Raw genomic sequence first — 12,386 nt, forward strand, 5'->3', positions numbered from 1 at the left:
CTCGTCAGTCAGTCCATCCCCCTTGTGCAGATGGGCAAATGAATGCACACACAAGACGTGGCCTGCTTGAGGCGCCACGTGAATCCATGAGAGAGTCCAGACTCGGGGATCCTGTGTCCTGAGTAGTTCTTTGAGAACTCCTGGTCTAGCTGCAGCCTGCAGAAGGGCTCTGGCCTGGGAAAGTCCCCCCTCACGAACGAAGCACACTTAGCTGCCCAATCGAGAGAGCACGGTTCCCCCCGCCCCAGGATGGCTGTGCGTGCTCACCACAGGCCCCACAAAGCCATCTGACCAGTGCTCTTTGGCACCCGACAAATTCCTTCCCCTGGACAAGCGGCTACGGGGAGGTGGGTGGAGGCAGAGATGAAGGCCTGGAAAGGGCCTGGGTCCTCCCAGGAGGTGGGAAATCAGAAGGGCTGTTCCATCAGACAGGAGGGATGATGCAGTTTGGAGTGGAGGCTTTAAAGGCCACTTTCAGGAAACAAAAAAAGGCCTGTCAGAGTGGCAGGCAGATGCCCACCGCCTCCCCCCAGCTCACTGCTAACTCACAGCCACTTCACTTTCCCGCTCTGCCCCTCAGCCATCCACGTCATCCGTCACTTCTGACGAGAAGGTAGACTACGTTCAAGTGGACAAGGAGAAGACCCAAGCCCTGCAGAACACCATGCAGGAGTGGACGGACGTGCGGCAGTCCTCGGAGCCTTCCAAGGGCGCCAAGCTGTGACGCAGGGGCCATGGCGCCCAGGGAGGGGCCAGGAGGCAGCGTCTCCAGAGCTGATGCCTCCCCGTCTGTCTCCCCTTTCTCCTTGCCCATGGCCCCCTCCCGCCCACCCCCTCTGGCCTTCAAAGCACTTGACATCAGGGACCCTGACCCCTTCCCCTGGGAACCTCCTCTGCCTACTCGGGGCCCACCTTTGATTTTTATCTGTCATGGCCACGCCTCGCCCCACTTTAGTTAGAGCTGTTGCCAAAAAGCATCCTTCAGCCTCTTCCTGCCCTTAGACCTGAATATCTACCACATGTGTGGAGGGAGATTCCACACCTCCGGCCTTTGTCCCTCCAGCTACTTCCTGGGCTACTTCTCCTTCACTCCTGGGAGAAGCCATGTCATCGTGCAGACCCAGGGAGCCAAGGACCAGCGGACCAAAGTGGACATGGACTTCGTCATCCAGTCTTTTTTGGCAGGGGAGAGGCAAGGCCACCAGAAGATGAAGGGGTCAAGAAGGAAGAGCAGAGTTGGTCTTGACGAAAGAATGAGACCCCCCAGACAGAGGCAGTGGATACCTGCAGTGGGCCCCACTTCCAGGCCAAGTGGCAGTGCAGCCATGGCGGGTGGGAGAGGCAGAAGGATGAGGGTAAGAGGAAGGGAAGCCTGAAGACGATGGGCAACCCAGAACAAGGAGCGGGGCTCAGAGCCCAGGAGCTGGGGTGCAAGGACACTGCGGGGCTGGGCCCCCAGAACTGTGGAGCTACAGTCCCTCTCTGCAGGGCTGGGACATAGTGCAGTCCTCACCCGCCCCCCAAGACCCCCGCTACTGAGAGGGCCACGCGGACAAGGCTCGGACTATGCTGGGTGGTGCGGTGTGTGAGCACCGGCACAGTGAGGGGAGGCCGGTGGAGCTGTGGGAACGCAGAGCAGTGTGCAGGGTAGGGGACGTGGAAGGGAGGGGCCACGCTGGGGCAGGAACAGGCTGGGCGGGGGCAGTGCGGTGCTGGAGGCACAGGTAACTGATGGCAGGGGTGCAGGGTGGGGCAGAAAGAGGTGGTTTGATATGTCGTTGTCAGTGACATGCGTGGTGACAGGCGAGGACAGTCCCCAGCAGAGCCTAGCGGATGGTGTGTGAGAGTGGCCAGGCCTCTGCCTGTGGCTTGAAAGGCCAACAGACCAGCATCTCTCCACCCACCTTTGCCAGGGACAGAAGGAGGGGTGTCCCCCAGGCTCCCTCTCCTGTCTGGGGAGGGGGACTCTTACGTCAGTGTCTTTGGCCAAGTTTTCAAGAGTTTCAGGGGCAACTGGGCAGATGTTTCATCCTACCCTGGGGTGAACTGACCGTCCTCGTCCACCTGCGTGGACGTGGCTACTTACCTTCTAGGTCCTGTGAGTGTGCACACACACACCCTCTCACCAGCCCCGTGGCCTGACCTGACTCCATCCTGGGGGAGAGGTTCTCAAGCGTAGCCCCTCTCTTCCTCCTATTAATTCAGATCAATTCAGTAAGCATTCATTAATGGCTGCTGTGGCCAGGTCTGTGCTAGGCACTGAGGACACTAATCAGACTTTGTCCCTGAATTTGAGGAGGTCACAATCGATGGGAAAAAAAGACAAGGACACAAGACATTGGTAATGGCTGTGAGAGACTTAAAATGCTGATCACATGCAGAGAAAGCAGGGTTACTTCCCAGGAGGTTGGTGCTGGGGGGCGGATGAGGGGCGGAGATCAGGGAAGGTGGTTTCTAGGAATGGGGGTGCCTCACATGGGCCTGAGGAGAAGATGGGTCAGATTTTCAGGAGGGCAAGATCAGAGTCCAGTGGAAAAAGATGGACAGAGGGGCTTGGAGAATTTTGTGCTTTAGGAACAAAAGACCTTTGGGTGTATGGGCTCAGCAGTGAGGGCCACACCTCTGTGTTCTAACAGGTGGGCCCAGGTATTGAAACCTTCAGTTCCCAGCCCCAGCGGCCTCCCCCGTTGACTGTCAGGTGCCCTAGTACTGGCAGCATTTTCTGAACGTGCCATGGTGTGAATGAAACTGGGGGGAGTTTTGCAAGACAAACGTATTAAAATCTAACCTCCAAGGAGACCTCCCCTCCTATAACCCCCAAGCCCTCAGGGTGGCGTTGGGGTAGAGATGGAAAGCAGCACACGAGAAGAGGAAACTGGCCTGCAGAAAACAGAGACTGGCTCACAAACCCAAACCACCATATGTCTGGTGTGGACCTGCCGGCTCAGTGTGAAAAACTGGTCCCTCAGCCTGCCGGAGTCCACCTCTGCCTCACAAGGACTGAGACCCCAGGATGCAGATGCCTTGTCAGCCAGCATGGCTCCCTCAGGCCTCCTCCTGCCCAGGGCTCCGCAGAGAGGGAGCTATCCTCAGCCCCTGCCAGCTGCACCTCTGTAAGGCTAAAGAAAGGCGAGCAGGAGCAGTGGGGAATGAGGGGGTTGTGTTTCCTTCCCGCCTTGGTGAGATGAGATGAATGAGATGGGCCCACACCCAGAGCACTGACCCAGTCCCTTCCCTGGACTGATTTCCGTAATTTCTACATTTGAAACCAAACCATTCAAATATGCCCCATTCCTAGGACAGAAGCACAACCATTCTTAAGTAATTTACCTCCCACAGGGCTAAGGTCTCAGCCCCAAGGTGTGGTCATGGCCCCTCCGCCCGCACCCTGCAGAGCACAGGGCCCCCCTCTGGTCCTTCTGCAAAACGTAGGGGAAGGCGGCTGAGCGCGGGCTCCAGAGCCCCCTTCTGGAACGCACCGCACTCCGGGGGGGGCCGGGGGCACTATGTGCTGAGGTCCCACTGGAGAGTCGGGCTGTCACGTGATACTGGGTGGCGTGTGTTCCTGTGTGTTGGTTACGTGTGTCTTGAAGTTTAGAATCATTTCGCACATAATCGTCGCTTTGTCGGGAAGAGAGTGGGCTAGAAGCAGCCAATCTTAGGTTTCTGGCCCTGTCACCATTTAAAATTGACATGTAATTTTTCAAATCACTGTTGGTGCCTAATCACTTAAGTTATTAATTTATTCTGTTTTCTTTTTTAAAAAATTTGTAACACGTATTTATCCTGTGAGTAAGTCTGGGGGTGGGGGGGGACGTGTTCTCATGTGGGTCCTGTTTTTGCTGTGGTGACACATGGTACAGGCCTGGAGCTTGCAGGGCCCTTTTTACTGTGGTGTTGGAGCTGGACGACAATAAAGTCCATCAGAAGCAACCAGAGAGGGCCACTGAGTCCGCCTCGTCCGGAGGGGCTGTGGGGCGGAGGCTGGCACACGACACACACCCTTGACTGATTACCGTCCTCTCACAATCCCAAGACGGCTACGTGCCAGTCTGCTCCACTTCCCTTTTAACAGAGAATAACTGGGTGCCTGCCTTGGCTGAGAACAAGAGTCAATCCTCCTTACCTCGGAGTCTGTATTCCTGATGTGTGAAACGGAAACTGTAGCAACCTCTGCCAACTCATCTTTCTTAGAAGGCGCGCTGGCCCAGAGATGAATCCTGAGTGTGACTCAGTCTCTGACAGGCTGTCGGCCCACTTCCTTCCGCTTGTTCGAAGGTCTTAAAGGTCTAAGACACTGTGCCAAAACTCAACTCCACCTCCAAGAATGGGTGGAACCCGGGGGCTGCCTCCTGCTTTCCTGAGCCCACCCCCGAACCCCCTCTAGGTTCTCAGCGAGGAGGAAGGAGAAATGTGGTACTCCCACAGGGCTACAGCTGTTTCTGGGTGGCCCAGCATTCCTGGGGTGAGAAGGGGCTCCAGCCCCACCCGACAGGTGAGTCCCTTAACACAGCCGTGCCCCCGCCGCCCCCCTGCTTCCCAGGATCGTGAGCATTTCCTCCCTCTGCCAGGGCCTGTACCTGGGCATGTCCCCACCACCAGGCTTCACCTTTGATTTACACACCACTTCAGTGTAGGGTGCTCTTACCTCCCCGGTGCAGCGCACACATCAACAGTGCAGGGGTATCCCCTCCTTACTCCCCAAAGAGAGCAAGGAACCAACGTAGAGCTGACATCACAGCCACTAAGGCAGGAAGAACGACAGCTTTAAAGGCTTCAGAGAACCTGTTTTTATTCCTGTCTGAGACCCTGGGTCCCCTCTCTCCATTTAGAAGGGGTACAGCAGTGTGAGGGCACAAGGAGGTCAACTTCACTCACCAGACCACCCCACTAATGACCACCTGCTGAGGTGCTGAGCCAGCCAGCTTCCCTCGGGACAGGCATCATCATGAGAAACACAAACACGCTTGCAGTAAAATTAGGATTCTCTCTCTCTCCTAACCAGAATGGGGATGCGAATGGTGGCATCTCAGGCACTGAGGTGGGAGAGGAGGTAAGAGGCCGTCTCCCCTCTCCACATTGTTGCTTGGGTGTCGGGGGTAGTCTCTAATCCTGTGCCAGCTGCTTCCCACCTATGCTCCTCAAAAAAGGACACACAGCGTGGCCACCCATGGGCATTGCCTCAAACCCCCTCAGAGAAACAAGGCGGCAGCCAGAGGGGGTGACACGCAGCCCCCTTCTTTGTGCCAGGGCTTGGGTCCTGCTCTGCTTTTTGTACGACAGAGAAACAAGATTGTCTGAAAGGAGCTGGAAGGGAAGTGCTACTTGATGGCGAGACACTAGAGCTGTGAAGCTCGGCCCTGTCGGGGGGCCTGCAGGGAACAGGCCCACAGAGTGTCCATCTAAGCTGCTTCAAGCTGACCAGGACACCTGGGTGTCACTCTTCATGGGGCTGATCCCAGTGTCAGGACCTAAGGCCCAGTTTAAGGGGTTTGGGTCTCACCTCTGTATCTGAGTCTCCGAGTGCCCTTCAGGCTGAGGCCGGTGTCCCAGAAGCCCCCTCGCCACCTTTCTTGTCCTTGGACAGGTCTACCTTCAGGACTGGACCGGCCTCCACAGCCTCCTTCAGACCCCACCTGGCAGAGCACTCCTGCCCAGGTCCTGGGCCCCCACCCTGCTCCCAGAAGGAAGGGGTTCAGGACACCCCCGCCACCCAAGGTTGGCTGTGAGGCCACCACAAGTGCGAGCAGGCTGGGGGAGGAGGGTTCATGTTAGAAGACCAGTCTGTGGAAGTCGCCACCAGTGCCACCTGCAGGGCTGCAGCCCCCGGGAGGGCCTTCATCCTCATCTTTGTCATCGTCAAAGCCCCTCCTCCAGTGCGGAGATGCAGGGAGTGCAGAGATGTAGGCGGCCCTGCTCCGTGCCTCCTTCTCCTGCTCCTGGAAACAAAGATGGGGCAGGAAGCTTAAAATTAAGGCTGTGAAGCCAGAGTCCTCTCTTCACTCTCCAAATGCCACCCTACACAGTGCTTCAAAGAGTCTCCTGGGGTCCCCACGGCCAGGCACAGAGGAGCCACAGCTTTTGCCCTGCAGGCCCTCCAGCCCAGTGGGAAGACAAGTGGAATGGACCCATATCCAGCCTGTATCTAGGTTTCAAAATCATTCTTTCTCCTCTCCCTGATAAAAACTCATTTATACTAGACTGGCTGACAAGGGCCTGATGTGGCACCAGGACGCAGGAGGTCCAGAGCCCACCAACTGGGACCTCTCTGCAGGCTTCCTGACTCTAATGTCCAGCTCACTGCCTCTCAAAGCACAAGGAACAGACTGCCAGCTAGAGAGCCCTTCTTCCTACTCAACAGAGGTGGGCCATGGAGACTCCTTACCACCAGCCCCTGCCCTACCTGGGCAGAAACGTACAAGCAGCCCCAGTGTCCCCACCCAGGCCCATGTTCCCCATAGGAACTGCTGACTCAGGCAGCGCTGCCCACTGGTCCTGCGACTACAACAGCTGTTGGGGACAGCACCCTTCAAGTTGGTCAGGGCCCTATTATTTCAGTTGCTAAGTATTCTGATACCACCCTTGACTCTAAAGAGTCAAAGGCACAGTGAGAGAAGGTCACTGGGTAGGACAGTCCCCCAAGATCCTCTCCACCCACTCACATTGAGCGAGGCCTCACTCAGAGCACCGCCACTTCTCCAGCACACTTAACGACAACTTAATAAAGAACTGATCATTCCTACTGTCTGTTCCTCTAAAACACGGGGTTACCCTTTACCTGGCCCACCCACTTCTCCCAGAACTAAGTGATAGATAAATGGATCAAAGGAAAAAAGGAAGAGACTCAGAGAGGAGCAGTAACTTGTCTGGGCAGGTGGGTGTGCTGGGGAGCCCCTCCGCCCAGTGATCCGATGAAAGGTCCCAGCCGGTCTGCTCACCTGCAGGTAAAGGATGTTGTCTTTAGAAATGGCTTCCATCAAGTCTTTGTGGAGGCTGGGCTCTGCCCGGGTGCGGGGGGAGCCAGGTTCAGCCTCAGGCCCCTCCTCAGACCCCTCCCCGGGCCGCTGCCGGTAGAAGAGCACATACGCCGTGTCCTTGGGGAAGAAGGAGGTGACGTTGCTGACAGACTCAAAAGAGGAGAAGGACACCCGCGTATCGTTGAACAGGTACCACTGGTTGTCGGGCTCGGACCTGTCGGCGGCTCCCAGGCTCAGGGCCTGGCGGGCGGTGCCCTCACGGGCGTAGCAGTAGTAGTGGCCGCTCTCCGAGGACACCCCGGAGTGCACCACGACGCTGCAGAGGTCGTAGGCCTGGCCCCGGCCCCCGGCCAGCGGCAGGCGCAGCAGCAGTGGGATGGACACGTCGTCCAGGATCTTGCGGCGCCGCATGGTGCGCAGGTCGAAGGAGAAGCGCAGCAGCGTGAGGATGAGGTAGCGCGGCCCCTGGCTCAGCTCCACCACCTTCTCCGCGTCCTGCAGCGAGGCGCACGACTCGCAGTGGTAGCGGTTCTCTGCCATCAGCCTCTCAGGGGACAGGAAGTAGTTGACCAGGTCCAGGACGGAACGGGAGCCCTCGCTAGCAGGGGCAGTGGCATCCTTGCGGGTCCCTGGGCCGGGGTTGGCTGCTTCCTTCTTCTCGGCCTCCGCCTCAGCCTCCTTCTCCTTCCCCTCGGCCTCCGCCTCCTTCTCCTTCCCCTCAGTGTCCGCCTCCTTCTCCTTCCCCTCGGCCTCCGCCTCCTGCTCCTTCCTCTCGGCCTCCGCCTCCTGCTCCTTCCTCTCCACCCCTGTGTCCTTCCCCTCTGCCTCCGTCTCCTTCTCCATTTTCTTCTTCTCTTCCTCCACTTTCTCGTCCCCCTTTTCCTTCTCTTCCTCTTCCTCCCTGGTCCTTTCTTCCTCCTCCGCCTCCTCCTCCCTCTCCACCTTCTCCTCCAGATTGCTCTGTCCCCGGGGCCCCTGGGGGCCCAGGCTTTCAATGTCCAGGATGGCGGGGGGGACGTCCCCTGTGATGCAGTGTTTCCTCTGCCTCTGAGGACCCGTCCTGCTTGGCACCTGGGCTCGGGATGGCGGAGGGAGGTCCCGGGCGCCAATGTCCTCTGCAGGGAGCATCACTGAGCCCACGCGGCGTCGGCGGCAGCGGTCGGGTGGGGGAAAGGCGAGAGAGAGGTCCGTGAATGCCTCCTCCCTGGAGGAGACGTTGAGGCAGCGGAGACAACGTATCCGAGTCACAATCTTGCCCCCAAACATCTTCTCCACAGAGGTTGAACTCGGGCCAGGGGGGTCCTCAGGTGGGGAGGGAGAGCTGGACTGCTTGAGCTTTTGGCAGATCCTTGTCCCGGTCTTCTCCTCTTCGTGCAGCCTGGAGCAAGGAAAAAAGAGCCATCTGTACAGGTCTGTTTCCAGTTCCCTGGCCTGACCCGGGCCACCTACCTTACCCATCTGGCCACAAGTTTACACACACACAGGAGAAGGCACGGGGAACAAACACCCACTTGTGTAAGTGGCATCCATGCACGTGCACTCACATGCCAGGTGCACAGACCACATACCAACTGGCAAAAGGCACACAAACCTACCTCAAAAAGATGTGCCTTATCTATGTGCATGTACTCCCAAAGCAGTAATGAAAACACACACACGAGCACACTCAGGCAAGCATAGCACAGTGTGTATACCCACTCTTACCACTCCCAGGTCACACTTCACATCAGCATCTCCAAAACCTTCTGCACATTCACCCCCACACTCATGGCACCCATCTTCTCCAAGCCTTTGACAGGTGCAATACTGTGCAGCACCCCCGTTTCCAGGAAGAGAGAACGCAGCCCAGGGGGACAGGGCTTTCCCACAAGCACCCTCTTCAGGCCAGAGCCCCCATGCAGAGCCAGGTCTGGCCTCCCTTACCGATCCAGCAGGTACTTTAGGTACTCTGAGCAGTCCTGCTGGGTGCCAGGGCTGAACCAGGGTGTCCAGGATGCAGACAGGAAGTTCTCCGGAGAAATGGCTGGCCGCTAGGACCAAGGTGGGAGAAAGGCAAGGTCAGGAGTAGGTGGCCACTCACCAACCAGCTCCATAGTGTGCTAGGCCTGAGGGTCCCCCTAGGGACTCTCTGCCCTGAACTTCCAGCCTCCTCATTAAATCCTCCCTCTTCCCCTCCCGAGTTGTCCTTAGCCATTCCCACCAAGTCCATGCAGCCTGTGAGCAAGGCACTGGGTTCATGGAGGTGAACAATCCTCCAGGAATCTGCTCTTCCCCGACACACTTCGTATTTTTCTCCAGGCCCTTATTAGCTGCCATTCCCTCTGCCTGAAACAGCTTTCTCCCCCATCAAAGGTTTAGCTAGAGTCCAAGTCCCAAAAGCAGTGTCACCTGTCCCATGAGGTCTTCCCAATGGCTCCTCCCCCATCTCATCATCAACCTCTCCCCGCCTTGCACGACATGACAGGCGCATGTCCGTCTGCTCAGGCACCACAGTTGCTCTCTGCAGGTCCACCTTCCCCACCAGACCATGAGCTCCACGAAGGCTGGGCTGTAGCTGACTCACCTCTGTGCTCCTGCACAGGGCCGGGCACGAGGCCTGGCCAAGGGCTTTAGGTTCCACAAGGGCAGAGACAGTGAAAAAAACAAACACAGCCCTCAGGGTGCCCAGCCATGTAAGTGCTCAAAAGTGACAGCAGACACACAAAGCCACACCTTATGCAACAGACTGAATCAACGATGGGAGACATGGGAGCAGAACAGTACCGAGGGGCTCAAGAAGGCACCCTCTCCTGCCCGGTAAGGGGGCTTCTGCCATGGGCTTCTGCCATGGGCTTCTGCCATGAATCCCTGCCAGCGCGAACTGGGGCCCAAAGGCTTGCATGAGGAAGAGGGGGCTCACAGCCCAGTGCCGGCAAGTCCTGGGGAAGGGGAGGTGTCAGACCGGGGCCGCCTCTCCAGCACGCCTCCACTCCCCCTGCGCTCACCTGGCTGTGCTCCAGGAAGGCGAAGAGCCACTGCAGTTTGGTCATCAAGGGCTGCGAGTTGTTCTCAGTCAAACGGAGCACACAGTGTCTGAAGCTTCAAAACAGAGCAGGAGCACCCAGAGTAAGCCAAGGGCACCCAAGGAGCTTCTACTCGCCCACACCACGGCAACCCAGGGCCTCCAGGCTACAGCAGGACAGACACTTGTAGCTCAGGTCAGGGCCAGAGAGGAGGAACAGGTGAAGAACTCAGCTTGGACAAAGAGGTGACCCCTGCAGTCCTTTCCAGTTCTGACAGCCCATGACTTCAAGATTCGAAGATATGAGTGTCCTAAGGTGTTATGGTCCCAGGGTTCTAAAGCTGGAACTCTGACATGCTCCAGAGTCCATGCCAGTATCACCAGCCACTCACACCCTTCTCCCTGCTTCCCAGGGAAATGACGTTTAGACCCTTTCAGAGCATCAGGCTCTGCTCCAACCGTGACCTTCCAACTCCACTCTTACAGCCTCTTCTCAGGGCCCCTGTCACTGAATTGTTCCCTCTGCCTTCAAATGAGGGAGTCAGGGGTCAATGTGAGGAATATGCTTGAAAAAGAGGACACTGTGGGGATAGACTGGCTTGTGACACGGTCTGACCTATGGGAGACGGGCAAGAGCCCCTCCTGACAACTGTATTCCTGGAACAAGCCAATTCCCAGCCCCCAGCCTAGCTCCTGCTCTCTCACAAGAAGCTCTGGGCAGACAGCTCAGGCATCTCTCCAACCTGAGCCCATGGAGCACGGCAGTGTAACTAAAGTGTGCTCCACTTAGCAGTCTACGACAAAGCAAGTTCAGAAACTGAGCATTTAGAAGCATACACAGTGATCTGACATTACTATGACCATACAAGCTCATAATCACTTCCCTGGTAAGTCATTTTATCATGTGCTACAAAAAAAGAGTCTGCAGCAGACTGAAGTCAGAAGAACAAACTGAACTAGTCCTTCCCCAGGCAGTTTGAGAAGCACAGCAGCAGCACGTTAGGATGTGCAAGAGAGCAGCTGCTACCTCCTCCTCCTGGAACCAAAGCTGAGAGAAGAAACTGCCTGGAGGTCCTACAGTAGCCAAAAGCAAAGTTACGTTCACTGTGACTTTTTTAAAAAGATGTCTAAATGTGGTATTGGTTAAGGAACAGCTGATCAGATCAATGGGACAGGAAAAAAGTGGCCAGAAACAGACCCCCATAAATATAGTCAACTAATCTTTGACAACAGAGCAACATGATAGAGCAAAGACAGTCTCATCAATAGACAATGCTGGAACAAGGACACGTCCACATCCAAAACAGTCAATCTGGACACAAACCTAACGCTCATCACAAAAATTAACTCAAAATTGATCATAGACCTAAATGTAAAATGCAAAACTATACAACTCCTAGAAGATCACAGGAAAAATACCCAGTGACCCTGAGCATGGTCATGGCTTTTCAGATACAACAGCAAAGACACAATCCATGAGAGAAGTAACTGATTAGCTGGATATCCTTAAGATTAAAAACTTCTGCTCTGTGAATGACAGTATCAAGAGAATTAGAGATAAACCAGAGACTGAGAGAAAATATTTGTCAAAAAACACATCTGTTAAAGGACTGTTACTGAAAATACACAAAGACCTCTTAAAACTCAACAATAAGAAAACAGGATTTCCGGTCAAGATAGCCAAGTGGTAGGACCACGAGCTAGCCTTTCCTCGCATCTACGTCTACAACAAAACCACAACTGAATGCTAAACAACCATCGAAAAAAAGACTGGAATCTAGCAAAAAAGATCTTTTGCAACTGGAAACATAAAGAGGGAACCACAGCAGGACAGTAGGAGGGCCGTTCTCATGATATAATTGGGCCCCATACCCCCCCGGGTGGGCAACCCGCAAGCTGAATACTTCAGTTGCAGAGGCCCTCCCACAGAAGTGAGAGCTCTAAGCCTCACGTCAGGCTCCCCAGCTCAGGTTCCAGCATTGGGAGGGGAAGGAGACCCCAGACATCTGGTTTTGAAGGCCAGCGGCGCTTAGCTCCAGGAGCCCCATGGGACAGGGGAAATGGAGACTCCCTTCACTTGGGAAGTGTACACGGAAACTCGTGTGCACCAGGTCCAAAGGCAGAGGCAGTGATTTCATAGGAACCTGGGCCAAATCTGACTGCTGGTTTTGGAGGATCTCCTGGGGATGTGGGGAATGGCTGCAACTCACCTAGGGGACATAAAAGCTGGTGGTGGACATTCTGGGCGTGTTCGTCTACATGAGCTTTCCTGGAGGCTGACACCTTGATTGGATCATTAGCACCCAAACCTAGTCCCACCCAACAGCCTGTAGGGAAGCCTCAAGCCAAACAACACACAGGGTGGGAACACAGCCCCACACATCAGCAGACTTCCTAAGCCACAAAGG

General features: G+C 56.0%; 2 protein-coding genes across 3 annotated transcripts in view; one reads left to right on the forward strand and one right to left on the reverse strand.

Annotated features, from left to right (window-relative positions):
- Window positions 1–3,933, forward strand: part of GAB2 (GRB2 associated binding protein 2) — a 150,414-nt gene extending 146,481 nt beyond the window's left edge. The window contains exon 10 of the mRNA XM_072969113.1: window positions 581–3,933. Coding sequence (XP_072825214.1) covers window positions 581–724 — 144 coding nt within the window. The 3' untranslated portion in view covers window positions 725–3,933. The remainder of the gene's footprint in view (window positions 1–580) is intronic.
- An 842-nt stretch (window positions 3,934–4,775) lies between these two features.
- Window positions 4,776–12,386, reverse strand: part of USP35 (ubiquitin specific peptidase 35) — a 44,340-nt gene continuing 36,729 nt past the window's right edge. For both annotated transcript variants that reach the window (XM_072969114.1, XM_072969115.1), the window contains exons 8-11: window positions 9,962–10,055; window positions 8,901–9,007; window positions 6,939–8,355; window positions 4,776–5,939 (exon numbers count right to left, since the gene is read on the reverse strand). In XM_072969114.1, the coding sequence (XP_072825215.1) occupies window positions 5,772–5,939; window positions 6,939–8,355; window positions 8,901–9,007; window positions 9,962–10,055 (1,786 nt within the window). In that variant the 3' untranslated portion in view covers window positions 4,776–5,771. The remainder of the gene's footprint in view (window positions 5,940–6,938; window positions 8,356–8,900; window positions 9,008–9,961; window positions 10,056–12,386) is intronic.

Source organism: Vicugna pacos, chromosome 10 (genome assembly GCF_048564905.1).
Source record: "Vicugna pacos chromosome 10, VicPac4, whole genome shotgun sequence".
Lineage (NCBI taxonomy): Eukaryota > Metazoa > Chordata > Mammalia > Artiodactyla > Camelidae > Vicugna > Vicugna pacos.